Raw genomic sequence first — 20400 nt, 5'->3', positions numbered from 1 at the left:
CAGATGTGTGTAAGGTGACCAAAACTGGAGTATCTCTGGAAAGAGTTAAGGCATCAGTGAATGGAGATAACTGGATTTCCTTTAAAACAAGGAGGACACTGTCTGTAGTACTCTGTTTCCCCAGAAGGTTCAAGTACTGCTACACAGCTCTCAATCAACTCAAAGGAGATCATATGCCCCATTACTAGAGCAATGGAGTATGAGCAGTATCCCAGCATACAGGCTCTTCCTGGTGAAGTGATGCCCTCCTGACCTGGGGCTCTCTGCAGCTGCACTTTCAGCAGCACTGCCTAACCACCTTAGGTTCCTTGTAAATACTAAACAGCAGTAGTCACCACAGTATTTTTCATTGAGAATATATACATAATTAGCCATGTGCACCTCATCATCCCAGGAAGTAGAATTTGGGGAATTTAGCAAAGAAATAGGACAGGTAAATAATTCATCTTTTTTCCCCCTGTCATTCAGGGATGTTTCCAAAGTAATTGATATGAGAGGCCAGTTCTTGGTTTTGAGGCTTCGGCTATACTAGAGAGCTTGCAGCTGCGCTGATATAAGCTCTCTAATATAGCTGCTCTAAGGCCATGTCTACATGTACAACGAGAAGGACAAGTCCATATATGGCTATTAGCCAGGATGGGCAGAAATGCAAAACCATGCTATTCAAGTGTCCCTAGCTTCTGTTTGCCAGAATCTGGGAATGAGCGACAGGGGATGGATCACTTAATGATTACCCGTTCTGTTCATTCCCTCTGAAGCACCTGGCATTGGCGCTGTTGGAAGACAGGATACTGGGATAGACAGACCACTGATCTGACCCAGTATGGCTGTTCTTATGTTCTTTTGTGGTGAAAACGCTCTATGCCGACTGGAGAGCTCTCTCCCATCCAGCTTAATAAAAAACACCTCTGCAAACAGCAGAAGCTATGTCAGTGGGAGAAGACTGTGCACACGAGCACTTATGTCACTCAGGAGGCTGGTTTATTCACACCCCTGAGCGACATAAATTATGCCAACATAAGCTGTAGTGTAGACATAACCTTAGCTTGCGGTCAGTGTACCCACAGGTTTAAATGTAAAATCTAATCAGCAATTTGTTCTTTCTGGTAAGGACAAACAAACCAACTTTATATTTAACTAAAGTAATTCTTTCTGGCAACCAATAAAATGGGGCAATTTTGGGGGGCAGAGGGCAGAGGTTATCAGATAATATGAGATCCAGAAATACTTTTTAAAAAAAGCTTCCTAGTCTTCCTTTTCTATATCCAAAACTCCTTCTGTTGTCCAGGAGATTCTCCTCTCTGTTTTTTCAGCCTCTCTGTCAGTAAAAACCCAGAAGATACCACAAACTAGTTAATTCTTGCTGAAATCCTCTATGCTAGCAGATTCTCAAACTGTGGCATACGTATCACCAGTGGATCGTAAGCAGGCTCAAAGCATAGTATCAGAAGAAGGATCCATTATAATTATACTGATTAAAATAAAGATGATACACCAAATACTTTTGAGTTTTAGACATGGTTCACTAAGTCTTAAACTTCAGTAACCGCTGCACCAAACTTCAATATGTATTTCAAAAACAAAATAATTAAACTGTGGTCCTTAAAGCATATTAACATGCACACCTATGCACGTTAGATCAGTAGAAATTCAGATAAAACTGGTACTCTTCATTGGGATTCTAGGCTGCCTCCTCCTATCTTAAAAATAAGCCTCTAGTTACTACCTCCCATTTACTTGTGCACACACTAACCCACAGTAAAGTCTGGCTTCTTCTGACAGAGCTGATCCTAGTCTGATAATCTAGTAAAAACTGACCTGAAAGGCTGGAAATGTGTTTTAAAGTCCAACCCTACACTATACCCAACTGCAGTCTATTTTTTATATTCTAAGAGACCTCACTTTTCCCAGTACTTGATATATAATCAACCATATTTGAGGGGAAGTGATCCTCACTTGATCTATCACATGCTTCCAATGTCATTGCACCAGCTCCAGTAAAATAATCTCCATAGTACCAAAATTGCTAATGCATTTCCTCTTCTATAAAACAAATAAATTAGGGTAGAATTTCCCCAATATTGATCATCTTTAAGAAAAAAAAATACAATAATAAAAATAATCCTCAGTTGATTCTGCACTACAGAAAATTCCGTTTTGTATTAAAACACTCAAGGGACAACAGATTTCCCTTACTCCAGGAAAACAGGGTTGGGGAAAGAGCAATAACTCACAAAGAATTTATTTCTGGATATTTCTGCCCTAGGAATCAGGCTTGGAAGCAAGATAGAAAAAAAAAATTAAGCATCACATCCTGGTGTAGAATGCACAAATAAGGCTTTCTGCTTCTCCAATCCGGCACCCCAGCACAGTACTTTATCTTGGAAAAAGTCCAATAGCTTGCATGTAATGTAATCTTAAAAGTCAGCATCCGTTCTGTATAACATGTTGACAGTGAGAAATATAAACTTAATTTGTACATTACTTAACTGGTAGGATACTTATGTTTGACTTTTTTTTTTTTTTTTTTTTAAATACAGTGGAAACTCACTAGTTGGTGCTTGTGACCGGGAGAACCATTGTAGATTATCTTATTTCATATATTAGGAGGGTGGACTGATTTAAATCACTTATTTTAATCATAATTTAAATCAGCAAGCAGGAAACTGATTTAAATATTCAATTTTAATATTTTGCATTTGTTGTTTTTAGTTATTTTCCTAAAGAAAGCTTGATTCTCATTGGTTGGTTACCATTAAAACATGTTTATTTGTAACTAAATATATACTAACTTTGGTACTTTTTTTTACTAGCCAGGAGGATATACTATTATTATATAGCTTATCATATATTTATTCAGATTTTTAATATCTACATTTTACTATGTAAAAAAAAGGGTAAATGTTGCATATCTTATTTACTAGATTAATTTTTTACACATGATGGAAACTGGAATTCAATTCAAAATTCACAAAACAGAATTTTAAAATTGTTTTTTAATTAAATGAAACATACTTTTTTCTTATGTATTCAGAACATTTCAAAACATGTCTTGCATTTAAAATTATCTGATTTATTAAACAAAGAAAGTATTATCTGTAGTTAAAATGCTGAACTGATTACTTCTGGTCACCATGTCCTTCAAGTTTTTAGAGCTAGTAGAGCTCATCCTCTCATACCTAGTTTTTATTCCTACATTGGCAGAGGAATGAAAGAAGTCTAAATAGTTATATGGGTGAACTTGAGTGCCTTGTATTAAATGAGGATATTGATATAGTCGGCAACACAGAAACTTGGTGTAATGATAATAAATCAATGAAACACAGTAATACTAGCGTAGAAAATATATAGAATGACAGAGTAAGTTGTGCTGGTGGGGGAATGGCACTATATGCGAAAGATGGCATATTGTCAATTATAGTAAAAATCTTAAATTAATCTAACTGTACTACAGAATCTCTATGAGTATAAATTCCATGCTTGAATAACAAGAGCACAGCTATATGAATATACCACCAACCACCTGATCAGAATAGTGATGATGACTGTGAAATCCTCAGGGAGACTAGAAAGGCTACAAAAACAAAAAACCCAATAACAATGGGGGATTTCAACTATCCCCATATTGACTAGAAACATTTCACCTCCGAACATGATGCACAGATAATTCTAGACATTGGAGCAGCTAGTCTTGGAACTCATAATGGGAGAGGTAATTCTTGATTTAGTTCTAAGTGGCGCACAAGATGGGGTCCAAGAGGTGAATACAGATGAACCGCTTGGTAATAGCTACCATAATGAAATTAAATTTAACAACCTTGTAGGGGGCAAATATATCAAAGAAATCCACCACAGTGGCATTTAACTTCGAAAAGGGAAACCACACAAAAATAAGGAAACTAGTTCAATGGAAATTAAAAGGAACAATCACATAAGTGAAATGCCTGCAAACTGAATTGGAAGCTATTTACAAACACCATAACAGAGGTTCAAACTAAATGTATAACCCAAATAAAAACAAAACAGAACACAGTCATAGGACCAGAAAAAGGCCACCACGGCTAAACAACAGAGTAAAGGAGGCCATCAGAGGCAAAAAGACATCTTTTAAAAATTGAAAGTGAAATCCTACAGAAGAAAACAGAGAGGAACATAAATTCTAGCAAATCAAGTGTAATGTATAATTACACAGGCCAAAAAAGAATTTGAAGAGCAACTAGCTAAAGAAAACAAAATTTTGGTTAGTTTTTGTAAGTACATCAGAAACAGGAAGTCTGCCAATCAGTGGGGCCACTAAATGATGGGGTGGTAAAGGAGCACTCAACGAAGGCCTTTGCGGAGAAACTAAATGAATTCTTTGCATCAGTCTTCACTGCAGAGGATATGAGGGAGATTTCCACACCTTATCCATCCTTTTTTAGGTGACAAATATGACAAACTATCCCACAGTGAGGTGTCAGTAGAGGACATTTTGGAATAAATTGATAAATTAAACAGTAAGTCATTAGGACCAGATGGAATTCACCCAACAGTTCTGAAGAAACTCAAATATGAAATTGCAGAACTACTAACTGTGCTATGTAACCTACTGCTTAAGTCAGCCTCTGTACCGGATGACTGGTAGATAGCTAATGAGATGACTTTTTTTTTTTTTTAAAGGCTCCTGTGGCGATCCTGACAATTACAAGCCAGTAAGTCAAACTTCAGCACTAGACAAATTGACTAAAACTATAGTAAAGAATAGAATAACCTGCCAAACAGATGAACATGATGTGGTAGGGAAGAATCAATATGGCTTTCTTAAAGGGAAATCATGCCTCAATCTACTAGAATTCTTTGAGGGGGGTGGAGGGTCAACAAACATGTGAACAAGGGTGATCCAGTGCATGTAGTGTATTTGGACTCTCATCAAATCTTTGACAAGTCCCTTACCAAAGACTATTAAGCAAATTAGAGAGACAAGGGGAGATTTTATTGGGCCAACTTCTGTTGGTGAGAGAGAAGCTTTCAAATCACACAATGTTCTTCTTCAGATCTAGGAAAGGAACTCCCAGTGTGACAGCAAAATGCAAAGGGGAACAGATGCTTAGCATACAAAGTTAGTACATATTGTAAGGGACCATTCAAGATACAGTGACCTGTTAACACCTCTGCAGTCATAGGACAAAACATTAGTGGGTTACAGATTATTGTAATAAACCATAAAATCCAATATCTCTGTTCAGTCCAGGATTTTTGGTGTCTAGCAGAGTAATGAAATTAAGTTCGCAAGCTCATCTTCTGAAAGTGTTGTGCAGGTTTCCTTTGAGGATGAGGACTGATAGGTCAAATATAGAGTGATTGCTTTGTGAAAAGTGTTCACTTATACGTGATAGGGTGTTTTTGTCTTTTATCATTTTCCTGTGTGAGTTCATTCAAGAGTGTAATCCATTGTAGTCCTCAACCATGATGATTATGTTAACGAGGCCAACCGACAATTCTCTGACACCATCTACTATAAAGAATTCAAAGACGACCCCACATCACAATTTACCCAGGAATTTAAGAATATCATCAAATACTTCCCCAAACCACTCCAAGAGAAACTCATCCCCCACGAACCCACCCAAGGAACTTCTACATGATTCCTAAGATACACAAGCAAGAGAACCCAGGGAGACCTATCACATCTGGCCATAGCACTGTTACTGAAGAAATATCAGGACTCAGAGACCATCCTTAAATCACTCAATACTCAAAGAGCCAGATTCCTCCAGGACGCAAGTGACTTCCTCCACAAACTCCATAATATTTACAGCTTCCCGCAGAACACCATCCTCGCATAGATGTCACTTCCCTTTACACTAGCTTCCCTCACAATGATGGCATAGCTGCCTGTTTCAAATATCTAAAAGACAATGGACAACCCTCAGATATCCACCCCATACATATTGACAAACTCATCTATTTCATCCTCACCCATAACAATTTTACGTTCAACAACAACATACACTTCATCCAAACATAGGAACAGGCATGGGTACTAGGATGGCTCCCCAATATGCCAATCTCTTCATGGCCACCTTGAAGAAGAATTTCTGGACAAATGCACCACAAAACTAATGATATACCTGAGACACATTGATGATATTTTCGTCTGGACAGACAGCTTAAACTCCCTCATAGATTTCCACCACAACCCCAACACCCAGCACCTATCCACTGACCTATCTCTGGAACACTCCTACATGAGCATCAACATTCTGGACACCACAATCAGCTTCAACAGTGGGACCTGACAGACATCCATAGACGAGAGCAATGAATCACCACTCCTATCTTCATAGATCCAGTGACCACCCCAAACACACCAAGAAATCTGTTATCTACAGCCAGGCACTCAGATAACACAGAACATGCTCCAAGAAAAAGTCTGGGATATACACCTTAAATCCGCCTTCACCAAACAAGAACACTTCACCAGAGAAGTGGATTGCATCATTGAAAAGGCCACCGAAACACCTTGAGAGAACCTGCTGCAATACAAAAATAACCCCCCCTCTGACCACACAAGCCCCCACTTACCACACCACACTGAGATATCAAACATCTACAACCCATACTCAATGGGGACCCCATCCTGAAAGAAATCTTTCCTGAACCCCCACTTCTGAACTTCAGACAACTCCCCACTCTCGCCAAGCTCATCATCAGAAGCAAGTTCCCCACAGACCAGGACACACCAACTCAAAACGGCACCAGACCCTGCCAGAACAACAGATGCAAAAGGATCAACACCCCCCACAACATCCATGGTCCTACACATGCCTGTTACAACACGTGGCATACCTCATCCAATGCACTAAATGCCCCAACAACAACTATGTGGGTGAAAACAGACAATCACTACACTCTCGAATGAACTCACGCAGCAAGATGATAAAAGACAAACACCCTATCACAAAGTGATCACTCTATATCTGACCTATCAGTACTCCTCCTCAAAGGAAACCTGCACAACGCTTTCAAAAGACAAGCCTAGGAGCTTAAATTCTTTATTCTGCTAGACACCAAAAATCATGGCCTGTACAGACACACTGGATTTATGGCTTATTACAACAATCTGTAATCCATTAATCCCCTCTTTTTGTCCTATGACTGCAGAGCTGTTAACAGGCCAACTTACCTTGAATAGTCCCTTACGGCATGTGCTAACTACTTACACTAAACAATCTATTCTACCTTGCATTTTGTTGTGATACTTGGTGTTCCTTTCTCAGACCTGTAGAGGAGCTCTATGTGGTTTGAAAGCTTATTTCTCTCACCAACAAAAGTTGGTTCAATAAAAGATATTACCTCGTCTACCTAGTCTCTTTAATATCCTCGGACAGACATGGCTACAACTACATTGCACTTATACTAGGCAAAAAAGTAATGGGATAAGAGGAAAGACCCCTCATAGATCAGTACTTGGTTAAAAGATAGGAAACAAAGGATAAGAAGAAATGGTCAGTTTTCACAGTGGAGAGAGGTAAATAGGGGGTCCTCCAAGGATCAGTGAGACCAATGCTGTTCAACATGTTCATAAACAATCAGGAAAAAGGGGGTAAACAGTGAGGTAGCACGGTTTTCGGGCAACCCAAAATTACTCAGGATACTTAAGCCCAAAGCAGACTGCGAATAGTTACAAAGGGATTTCACAAAACTGGGTGACTAGGCAACAAAATGGCAGATGAAATTCAATGTTAATAAATGCAAGTAATATAATATAATAGGACAGACATGGTAATATAAAATAATAGGACAGACTTGGCTACAACTACATTGCTCTTAAACTAGGTAAATAGTCATGGGATAAGAGGTTAGGAACCATTAGGAAAGGGATAGATAATAAGACAGAAAACATCATATTGCCTCTTTTTAAATCCATGGTACGCCCAAATCTTGAATACTGCATGCAGTTCACGTAACCCCATCTCAAAAAAGGATATATTAGAACTGGAAGTACAGAGAAGGGCAACAAAAATTATTAGGGATATAGAACAGCTTCCATACAAGGAGATATTAAAAAGACGGGTACTGTTCAGCTTGGAAAAGAGATGACTGAGGTGAGATTATAGAGGTTGATAAAATCATGAATGGTGTGGAGAAAGTGAATAAGGAAGGGTTTTTTACTCCTTCACATAACACATGAACCAATGGTCACACAAACAAATTATCAGGCAGCCAGTTTAAAACAAACATAATGAAGTACTTTATACAATGCAGAGTCAACATGTGGAACCCATTGCCAGGGGATGCTGAGAAGGCCAAAAGTATAAGTGGGTTCAAAAAAGAATTAGATAAGTTAATGAAGGATAGGTCCATCAATGACTATTAGTAAGGATAAGATTAGGTCATGGAAGATTCCATGATTTCCCGAGATCTCCATGATACTTTCCTCCTCTGACCCAGGCTGCAGCTGCAAGCCAGGAGGGGACATATTCATTCCCAGCTACTGGTGGCAGCAGCCCTCACAGCTCCCAGCCCCTAAGGCCCCTGCTCCCAGATGCGGTGGGGGACCCCACAGCCTCCAGCTGTGATGGCCGGCAGGGGGACCTCGGAGCTCTGGGTTCCCCGTACTGCCCACAGCAGCTGACAGGGGAACCCGGAGCCCTCAGCCGCTGCGGGTGGCAGGGGTCCTGCAACTCTCAGAAGTTTCAGGGGAATCCCACAGCCCCTGGCTGCGGCAGGAGGACCTCGGAGCCTCAGGTTCCCCCTACCACCCACGGCAACCAGAGTTCAACGCCCCCTTGGGCTTGAGTAATGCCCAATCAGCACCCATCTATTATTTTTAGTAAAAGTCACGGACAGGTCACAGGCAGTACACAAAAATTAATGGAAGCTGTGACCTGTCTGTGACTTTTACTAAAAATAAGCATAACAAAAATCTTAACTTTAACTATTAGCCAAGATGCTCAGGGACACAGCCCCATGCTCTGGGTGTCCCTAAACCTCTGACTGCTAGAAGCTGGGCCTGGGTGACAGGGGATGGGTCATGCAATAAACTGCCCTGTTCTGTTCACTCCCTCTGAAGCATCTTGCACTGGCCACTGTCAGAAGATAGGATACTGAGTGAGATGGATCACTGATCTGACCCTGTAGAGCCATTCTCTTCTTCTTATGTTTAAAATAAGCTTTTATGTGTATTCAGCACCCACCTGATTTGCTGAACTGAAATGAAGAAATATGTTCTCTCTACATCTGCAGAAGAGGCCTACTGCTGTCCAAAACTGGTTTAATAATTCAACAAACTCTGGTTCCAGGTGCTAAGCCTATGACTTCCCCCAGTTCCGTGGTCTGACTTTCTTTAAAATTACAGCAACAAACACATACTTCCTTTTCTTTTCTTGTTATTTGACTTAAATTATTTTAATAAGTTACAGTAACTTAGGGCTTACCACAGGGTGTCAATTTCAAAAGAAAAACACGTGTTTAATTTAACTACAAAAAAACTGATTTAAATAAAAAAATCCATTTTAAAAAATCCATTTTAAAAAATCTATTTTTATTCACCCTGTAGATTAGCAAAAAAATGTGATAAAAATAAACTACACCCCCAAATGTACCTTAGGTAATATATCTCTAGTCAAGGCATGGCATGCTCAACCAAAAGCTAGAGCTAAATTCTTTAACAAGGCATCATGGTTTCTGTGTTGCTCTGATGTAGTAAACTAAGCCACAGAGTAAATTAATGTACATTTTTTAAAATGTTAGTTTATTGAATAAGAAAATGAATATATACATTCAGTTTATTTTGTAGTCTCCATATTTTCAGTTTGTCACGTTACAGCTTTTTAATATTGATAATACATAACGGCACTACTGGCAGAGATGCATCTAGACACTTTGGCCGCTAAGTAGGGAGTAACTGGAGCTTCTGCCACTCAAGAAGCATGGAAATCACACATGGGATAAGTACATTAAGTGGATATTTCTGCTGAAATGATCAGCAGTGAAATAATTAATGCTGACATTTAAATTGTCTTCTTTAAGTTTCAGAGATAATACATCATTAAGATAGACTAAGAGATTCACACCTGTTAAAGTTATTGTTTCAGGCTACCTAAACACTCAGGCAGATAGTACTGCATCACTCAGGTTACATTTTGAAGATTTTCTTCTCAAGCATAATAACTAGAAACAATTTGTTCTTAAAAGAGTAAGCTTGGGTTCTAGAAGAAAGTTCTGTAGCAATGGGTGGATTTTGCAGCAAGTTCAGAGACTGCAGGATACAAGAGCTCTGTGGTTTTAGTTTTTTAGGATAATAATTCATAACATTAGTAAATTAAATACTGCAGTCTCCTCACGATAGCACACTGAACCTTTCCTAAGGAGTGGCACGGATTGGTAACACTGGCTTTCAGGGAAAATTACTGAGGAGTTGCATATTTTCTGAACAGTAAAGTTTTACCATACAAGAATATGACGTTTTATTTCTAGTCCACCCCCTGCCCTGTTTCAAATGAATATCACACTGATATGGGTGTCACTCAAAAATTACTTTTTATGATGGTCTACCTGAGGTTCCATGAGAAAACATTAATTAAAGAACAACAAAAACAATTAAACACACTGGTGACTATACTACAAGAACAAACTGTCAGCACCACCTTACTACATGAGTAATTCAAAGAGTGTCTTCAGTCACCATACAGAAAGAGAAAAGGGAAACCAGTAACCTACAATCCAAATTGATATGTGTCTAAATAAATTAGCAAGCCAAACTGACTTGGAGCTTATTAAGATTTTTAAAAGTACAAAGTAAGATTCTGAACCACATGGGTCAATCTATTGCAAGATCAGGTCCCAAAAATGCCTCTCTGAATTGAAATGGGTTGTATGTATACAATGTTCATTAAAAGGCTCTCCTTATTGTTCACTAAGTCAGCAGTTCAAATAACATTTGATCATATAATATTCTCTTCATTTTTCTTAGCTATCACTTTTCACTGTCAATGTGAATGATTCCATCCCAAAGCATTTTCTTTACAAACTGAAGATATATTCCATTAAAAAATTGCATTAAGTGAACATTAAACTTCCACACTAAAGAATTCAAAAGTTTAGATTGTGTGTGCAACATTAATTCTGCTTCCATGAATAGACCTGTTATGATATGGTTGAATTACATAACCACACATTATTTCTCAGATATTAGACTGCTTAAAAGATTACATTAAAATTATTATTTAGGTTGAAAAGTTAAGCACTCAAAAGTTAGGAAAAAGGTTAAAAAATATATGATGTACAACTATAACAAACACATCATCATGGGGGAGAATCCAGCTCTTTGCTCTCTGCCAAAACAGTAGGAGGAGCTCCTTTCCCATGTGTGCCCACAGAGATGGAGGGGTGGGGGTGTGGGAGGAGAAGGACCACTAAGACTATATGCTACATTTAGGGGGGTGGGTTTTTGGGAGGAGCCTGGCTCAGCTATCTTCTCCCTCCTGGAGAGGTTGTCTGCTTCCAGGATTCCCATGCCAAGGCAGTATCTAATGCTGCTGCAGTACGGACCCAGGCTTACATCGGAATGTCCATGTTCAGTTGTTATTTTGACAACACTACAAGCAACAGAAGAGAAAAGGCAATTTTCAAAAGCTTCTCTCTTCAGCTAAACATTGAGCAAATTTCATGGGGGTGGGAGAGGCAGAGGTTTGTTCAGGGCTTTCTTTCTGCCAAATTTCAAAGGATTGTTTCAAGAAAATGGAAATGGTAGAGATTCTCAAATAAAAGTTGCAAGAATATATCATACTAGAAAGCATTAGACAACATAAATATAGTGGGAGCTGGTAGTAACACCCCTAAGACTGTCCAAAGTGTTTATTTTAATGTATGGTAACGAGAAGATATTGCAATTCTCTACTTCCCTGTTATGTTAACCAAAAATCATTCCAGCATCAAGACAACACTAAACCAACAGTCACCAATGAAATAGGCATAAATCACCTACATATTTTATACATACATACATGTTAATAGCCAAGTCAAAATCAGAATGATTTTCATTTTAACTACATGCCATTTTAGGCAAAAATATTTAACAAATAAACTATTTCAGTAGCTGTCACAACAGCACATGAACACAGAAAAAGAAAGTGACAGAGCTGCATCTAACAAGCACCTGTAATTGAAAGAGTCCCTGTCTACACTAGAGAATTTTGTCCAAAATTTCCCAAAATAACAGCAACACTGTTTTTAGCAAAATTGGAGCTGTAGTAGAGATTGATTAGTGGCCACCGCCAGCACTTAAGTACTTAATGCATCCGATGAAGTGGGTTTTTGCCCACGAAAGCTTATGCCCAAATAAATGTGTTAGTCTTTAAGGTGCCACAGGATTCTCGCTGTTTCACTTAAGTACTGTGTCACATACCCTTTTTTAAGCACTATATTTATTAGATCTGCCATGAACAAGGTTAAGCAGCTGACATCTTATCTACACTAGGACTCCAAATATTGCTAATGATGAAGATCTGTTAACAATGGTGGGAATTTTTTTTAACATTTCCCTAGCGTAGGAAAGGCCTGACACACAGTACATGTGACTTAGAAACTAAGAACCAACTTCAGTGTTTTGTTTACACAGTTAAAGACTAATAAAAAAGGTTTATTCTTTACAAAGGCTGCCAAAATAAACACAGTACTCTTGTTCTTAACTAAGGCTATATACCACTGAAAAAAGTATTTTAAATAAATCTGTTACTAAAAACATGTGGTGGTTTTTGATAACTCCTTAAACAAAGTTTGCTTTCCATATGCAGTAAGAACATGAAACTTAATACAAGATTTTTTTCTTTACCATGTAATCTATTTCTTGGGACTCGATCATTTACATCCTTAAAATATACAGACAGCTTCTCCATGCAAGTGGAATGGTCAGTTACTTTTTACAGATGAAACACTGGCACGCCTCAATACATATATTCAGAGAACAATGGAGATTATAAATCTTTTTTTTAAATGTAATCAAAGTTTTGAATTTAATAGACTAGAAACCTTGAGGCAACAATGATACCAATTATTTATGATGCATACTGTATTAATAATAGGTTAGTAGCTAACAAAAGAATATTCCATTATTCAAAACATGAAGTTATATTTACTAAACACACTGGGAGGGTGGGGTTATGAATACATACATTCATCCTCTACTTGGTAGAAGGAAAGTTGAGTATAGTAAGACACCCTAAGATTTATTTCAATCTACCTTCTTAAAATTAAAAAAAAAAACTTTGTTAATTCACAAAACTGTATAGCTAATTTTTCCTTCGATCACTGCAGCTATTGAAGAGAAAAAGGATGCTAGTTAAGGGCCCAATCTCGTAAACTGATTCATGCTGATCATTACACCAGACAGGCTCTGTGCAGAAGTCAATGGGGCTGCACAAGCATCCACCAACATGGATGGGTTTTCAGTAACAGGACCTCAGAAGTAGAACTGGTCGTAACATTTTTGCCAAAATGGAAAGTTCCAATTGGTTCTGTTCCAATGCAAAACGAAAACAGATTTTCAAACCTAGAAAGCTACCTGAAACAGAATTGTCATCCTCTGGTCTGGTCAGCTATACTAAGAAACCTGCCTTTAAGACTGTAGCATGTCTGGTGAAGATGCTCTATGTCATTGGGAGAGAGCTCTCCCATGGTCATAATGAATCCACCTCCATGAGAGATGGAAGCTTTCCTGCCTAGATGATTTGCACGCCTGAGAAGGTAAATTAAACCGAAGAAAGTGGTAGTGTAAACCTGACCTAACTCTTGCAACTTCTATTCATTGTCTTACCAAAAACAGCATTCTTAACATGAAACAAATGACCTCTCCACAGACAAAGGACTGTTTGATCTTCCCACTAGTTTATTGCCCTAACTCTCCAGACTAGAACTAGTGGCATATTGACTGAGCTCTTCCTGTGTTTGACTGTGCAAATTAATAAATGACATACTAATATTATTCATTCAAAATTATGCAGCTGTAAATTCATGCCAAATGAGACAGCTTTTCTATTAGAAGAGAAATTGTGAATCAGTTCTAAAATTTTGCTTATTAAAGCCCCTCTCCTGCAAACTGATCCATGTGAGCAGATCCTTATGACTACATGAAGCCCCTAAATCATTAGGGCTCCACTCAGTGATCTACTAATGCAGATCAGCTTTCAGAATTGGGGCCTGAATTAGCACAGCTGGAATAAAGTTGATAATATTTATTCCATTGATGACAGTACTAAATATAGACATAGTTAGCATTCTTTTCCCTTACCTACTCTCAGAACATATATGTCACATCTATGCTTGATGTAGGACCTAGGATTTGACAGAAAATATTTCTTTTGGGGGTTTTTCACCACATTCCTCTATTCTATGTATTTTAAGTTTAAATATGTTTATAAATCAATTTCATTTTAAGAAAGATAAGTTAAAAACAAGTTGCCCATTTAATTAAAATACACTCTTTAAATTTTGAAGGCATGACTATACCAAGACATTTAACACTCAACTATTACTTCTCTTCTCTTAGCTTCTCATTCACACTGGATTTTTCTTTAGCATGTGTTAAAGTCTACACTGTGTTATTTAGGTGTTAGCTAATAAAGTCTACTCTAAAATATTAGAATGTAATGTGTGCTAAACTGACAGAATTGAATCGGGGAGGGACCTACCTTCAACTCTATAGTCTACACAGCTTTGTCTGCACTAGAGTTTTAGAATGTACGAAGAGTTACTGAACACTTATCAATACACTTTTAAATCCTAGTAAAGACAAACCACTGAGTGATCCAACTGTTATATAACAGAAGTGTATAATACTAGTGTACAGTAAAGCATTAATTAAATAGATTAAGAATTCTCTGACAGATGTAAAAAACCAGCTGTCAATGGGGAATCATTATTGAATAGGGGGTCTCTCTAGTAGAGTTCTAGAGGGGTCAGCACTAAGCCTGACACTATTCAACATTTATATCAAAGTAAATATAAAATCACTTCTGATAAATTTGTGAATGACACAGACCAGCAGAATGGTAAATAATGATAAGGACATGTCAGTTCTACAGAGCAATCTACATCCTTTAGTAAACTGGGCCCATGCAAACAAAATGTGTTTTAATACAACTAAACATTAGGTCATATATCTAGGGGGAGAAATGCAGTCCAGGCCCACAGAACAGATTACTATGCTCTGGAAAGCAGTGATTCTGGAAAAGAAGTAAAGGTCATAGCAGACAAGCAACTCAGCATGAGCTCCCACTGTAGTAATGATGCTGTGGTAAAAAGGACTAATGCAAACTTTAGATATACAAGTGGAGTAGTAAGTAGGAGTAGGGAAGCAATTTATGTCTGTCTATGGCATGGTTGAGACCAATGTTAGAAAATTACAAACATTTTTGGTGTGCATATTTTAAAAAGGACCTCGAAAAATTGGAGAGTGCAGACAAGAGCCACAAACATAATTTGACGTCTAGAGAAAATGCCTTAAGAGTGAGATTTAAAGAGCTCAGTGTGTTCAGTTTATCATAAAGAAGACAAAGGTGACTTGATTGCAGGGTGTAAGTACTTTCACAGGTAAAAAATATGGGGAAGGACTCTTCAATACAGCAGAAAAAGGCATAACAAAAACCAATGGTTGGAAGGTAAGCTAGACAAATTAGAAATAAGGCAAATTTTAAAAATAAAAACAAAAACAGTGAGGGTGAATAACCATTGGAACAAACTATCAAGGGAAGCGGTGAATTCTCCATCTCTTGATATCTTCAAATCAAGACTGGATGCTTTTCTGAAAGATATGCTATCATCAAACAAGATACTGCGCTCAATAAAGAGGTAGCTGGGTGAAATTTAAGGGCCTATGATATACAGGAGGTCAGACTAGATGGCCTTAAACCCTATGCATCTATGAACTGGGCTCCTTAGACTCTACTGATAAATATTTAGCCGTGTTCCAGATTGCACACAACAAAAATCTCTTCATTTAGAAATTATTAAATAGTATAACCTTTGCTAGACAGTGAAATTGATACCTAGAGAAAGATAATTCTTAGTTCATCTTTTCAGTTCTTTCAGATTTGTACCATGTGTTGCAGATTAAGATTACTTTTCCCTCCCCACAGTTTACTGAAAATAAAACACACACACAAAATGCAGAACAACAGCTGTTTTATGACTTATTAGATGTACAGTATTAGGAAACAGATTCCACTTTGGATTCCACTCTATATTTTATGCTTTAAACTCTTCCGATTCAGATAGTGACCCGTTATCATTTCAACAACCTAAAAATAATGTAACATTATTTTTTGTAATGTAACTAGTCTTTTAAAGACCGTTTCCCCATCCCCAATATCTGCCACTGTATTTCCCCTTTAAGTTAAAAGTTCATTTCCACTTTTAGCCCTAACTCAGCTGTTTATAAAGAAACCCACAATTTGAATGTGAGGTTTCCATATGCAGTAGATAATATTCAACGTAGGAGAAAACAAGCATAGAACACAAGGCCAAACTTCACAAAGCTACACTATCAAGCTCTAAGAGTGAAAGTATCTGTAGGAAAATTACTACAGCTTTCACATATAGCAAAAAAAACCATACCTGAGTAACTGATTATTTTAGATGTATGAAACAGAGAGGGATCAAAATTTACTATTTTAGTCTAAGCATTATAATATTTCATCCATTGTTATTCATTCCAAACAATGAATATTTAAGTTGTATCCATTCTAGAAAGAGAGAGTGCACATGACAAAATTATGCCCTTTACTATAAAAATATATACCAATGGTCTAGTCAATAAATCTCTTACCTTGTTTTGGTAATTTGTCTCATTTATTACATAAACTGATTTAACTACATTACACTGGTGTAAATTTACAAAATGTATAAGCTAGGCTAAATTATTGTCAAGCAGACACTGGTCTTAATTTTACATCAAGCAATTTTTCTTCAAGATCACATTAAGAACTCCATTTTTACAATATCCACCTCCCCAAGACCAAAAAACATGTAATGAGTATAAAAGTTGAAAGTAAAGTGTGGAAAAAAAATCAGCCAGCATTAAGTATTAACCTGATGAGTTTTTCAGCTCTGCTGTACTATTTTTAACTACTCTTTCTGGCCATAGGTCAAAGTTTTCCTAGTGAAATACCAATGTGAAAATGCTGGGAGTGAAGCCCGGAGGCAGCTCTCTTTGCTTTGGCCTGGGCTAAACCCTATCAGAGTCCAGTGAAATCAGTAGCACCATTTCTCCCCCTCTCCACCAAGTGTCATGGGTGACAGCACATCTCTGAATGTCCATGACAGGAATAGCACAACACTAGAGCCATGAAAAGAACTTCATACACATTACAGGAGATCCCTGCATTCTCTCCCTGCCCCTCCCCCTCCCCCTGCACAGACACAGACATAGACACACACACAGTTCAGTCAGTTCCTGTACTTTGGCCAAACAGGACTGAGTCATTTTTGCAAACGACAACCATGAACTCTCAGAATAAGTGCCTGCAATGAACAACTCTTGAAACAGAGAAAGAAAACAAATCCAAACCTTTCACTCACGCTGCAGGCACCAGGACTTCTCTGCCCCAGAACACTGTCTGACAGAGAAGACCTGTTGCCTGGTAAAAGCACTGAGACTCCCCCCACCACCTTTCTAGGGCTTACATGTTTCAAATGGGAAGATCGCACTCCCTTTCTACTCCTTCTTGGAGGCATGGGTTTCCCCCTGAAGGAAAGAGCACTTCATATTCGCACATAAAAAATTGCTATGTCACAATATGGCAGAGAGAAATCTGTTCACCCCAACGGGAAATTAGTGTGTCCCTGCTGTATCCCTAAGATACATTTCTTTCCTAGGCGTGTTCTTTTCCTGCATTGTTTCTACATCATGCTCCAGGCCACAAGTCTCATCTTTAACTTTACGGTAATAGAGAGGAGTTAGCTTGGGGCCCCCAAGGAGGCGGCACACACCTGGATACTACCTAGGAGGGAAATGCATTTGCTTCCCATTCTTAAAATAATCTTAGAGTCCATGCTTGATATCAGATTGAGTAAATTAAGCGCAAATAAAGCTAAGGGTAAGGAGCTCTCTGCCCCCCATCCAAAGGCATTTCCCTCATCCATCCAAGAAAGAGCCCTCTCAGCCAACCCCCAGCCAGTCAAGCAGGAAGCACTCCACAGCCCGCCCCCTCCTTCTAACACACACACAAAGTTCAGTTAAGGGAGGGAGGGAGTTGTTCTCTACCGTCCCGCTCCTCCCCAATGCCAGCCAGCCATCCCAGGGTCCAAGAAGAGCACATTCTTCTCACCATCATAGTCTTCCCTCATCACCTCAAGGGGGGATCACTAACACCCTCCCCAATTCATCCAAAGGAAGAACATTCATCATCCCTTCCAAAGACACCAAGGGAGAGCTCCCCCAACCCACCCATTGGGAAGTACTTCTCTCACTCCCCCCCCAACACACACACCCCTTCAGCCAAAGGGGCCGTGTGACCATGCCCCCTTCCTCTACTCTCTCTGAGAAGGGACGGCCACCAAAAACACATTTACCAGTGAGTGAACTGTTCCCCTACGACCAGGCCAAGGGGAACGCTCTCTTTGTCCCCCCGCCCAGCCAGTCGGTCCCGGGATCGAGCCGTCTCCGGGAGGGGGAGGCTCCCTCAGCCCCCGTTGTGCCTGGGGTGGGTCTAACTTACCAGCAAACTTTCCACATTGACTGGGGACCGAGGGTCTCGGATCATGGACTCCAGCTTCCTCTGGCGGCTCGCGGTCACCCCTTCCCCGGGCTCCAGGGGCGCAGGCGGGGGGGGAGCGGACATCTTCGCTGTCGGATGCTGGCTCATCCTCCGCCTGCCCGCGGGGCTGTGCGAGCGGAGAGGACTGCCCGGCTGCCGGGCAGGAGGAGATCGCCCTGTTGCCGGCCCCGATATCCGCTCCGGGGCCTAGCGCTGCGGAGAAGCCGGGGGCTCCCGGCCGGGCCTGGGCCCAGTCTCAGGAGCAGGGCGGGGAGCAGAGGGGACGCTCCCCGGCTGGGCGCTGCTGAGGCTGGTCCGCCGCTGGGCGCCGCTCAGCTGCAAACTGCAAAGGCATGAACAGCGTGGAGTGGCGGCCGGCCCGGGGAGGGGGGGAGAGATTCCCGCGGCGCCCCCGCCTCCCCCCCCAACTCAGGACGGCTCTGGGCGGGCACCGAGTCACGGCCGGGGCCCCGGCACCGGCCCGGCCATTGCACCAGCCAAACACCCGCCGCCGCAGCGCGGCGGAGGGAAAGCGGCGGCGGGCGGCGCTGGAGGCTGGCTCCCCTCCTCCTCCTCCGGCGGCGGCGGCTGGGCGGGAGAAGCGAGTCCCGGCGGCGTGAGGCTCACGGCTGCCCCTCGCTCGCGGTTGTCACTCAGTCCATGGAGCGGCCGCCGCCCGCAGCGAGTCACTCACTGTCCCTGCGGCTGCCTCCCGCCGCTCCCGCCCCTCAGCCTGACACCCAGCAGCCTGCCTCCCTCCCTTACCCACAAGCCTCCGCTGCGAGCGGCCGGACACGGCGTCCCGCGCAGAGGGCACATAGCTCCGCGCTCGCTCACTGCCTAACTATACCCCCCAGCTCAGCTGGCGGGGCGGGGAGTGGCGCCGAGGGGCGGCCGGAGGGCAGCTTTAGGGACACGCCGTCAACCCCCCTCCTCCCCCCCAAAGCGGGCACTGAGCAGGATGCCCGGCCGCCTTCGGCTGCCCTCAGCCGGGCCAAAATAGCTGGGTGACCCGCACCGTTGTCATCGCCTCCTCCTGAGTCGGCGTGTGAAGGAAGGTGGCCAGCCCAGCGCATGGGGGGTCGGTGAGAGGGACGCCGTGGGGTCTGTACCAGCTGATTCTATAAAGCTCTAGACATGCTGTGTCATAGTTGAGTGATGACTACAAACCAGTCCTCAGAACCGTCTCTGCAACCCACGGTGTAGCCCACTGTGCACCTCAGGCTATTCCTGCAATGGGTTGGCCTTGGCCCTGGAGGTGAGCACCTGCAAACTGCATGGAAGTTAACACCTTAAGAGCAGCTGTACTGGGTCAGACCAATGGTCCATTTAGCCCAATGTCTGTCTTCGGACAATGGTTCAGGTGCCAAATGCATCAGAGGGAATGAACAGAGCAGGCAATCATTGAGTGATCCATCCCCCGTCTTCCACTCCCAGCTTCTGGTAAACCGAGGCTAGGGACACTCAGAGCATGTGGTTGCATCCCTGACCATCTTGGCTAATAGCCATTAATGGATCTGTCTTCCATGAGCTTATCTAATTCTTTTTTTAACCCAGTTATGTTTTTGGCCTTCATAACATCCCATCATAACAAGTTCCACAGGCTATGTGTTATGTGAAGAAGTACTTTGTTTTGTTTGTTTTAAACTTGCTGTCTATTAAT

General features: G+C 40.8%; 1 protein-coding gene across 2 annotated transcripts in view; it reads right to left on the bottom strand.

The window, feature by feature from the left end:
- Nucleotides 1–19443, bottom strand: part of ROCK2 (Rho associated coiled-coil containing protein kinase 2) — a 163585-nt gene extending 144142 nt beyond the window's left edge. For both annotated transcript variants that reach the window (XM_067544762.1, XM_067544763.1), the window contains exon 1: nucleotides 18699–19443. In XM_067544762.1, the coding sequence (XP_067400863.1) occupies nucleotides 18699–18845 (147 nt within the window). In that variant the 5' untranslated portion in view covers nucleotides 18846–19443. The remainder of the gene's footprint in view (nucleotides 1–18698) is intronic.
- Between the last annotated feature and the right edge of the window lie 957 nt (nucleotides 19444–20400).

The sequence above is a fragment of the Emydura macquarii genome, unplaced genomic scaffold (genome assembly GCF_026122565.2).
Source record: "Emydura macquarii macquarii isolate MOO-44397 ecotype Brisbane River unplaced genomic scaffold, CSIRO-AGI_Emac_v2 contig_1027, whole genome shotgun sequence".
NCBI lineage: Eukaryota > Metazoa > Chordata > Testudines > Chelidae > Emydura > Emydura macquarii.
Note: the sequence above shows the minus strand (reverse complement) of the source record. Positions and strands in the feature narration are given on the sequence as shown.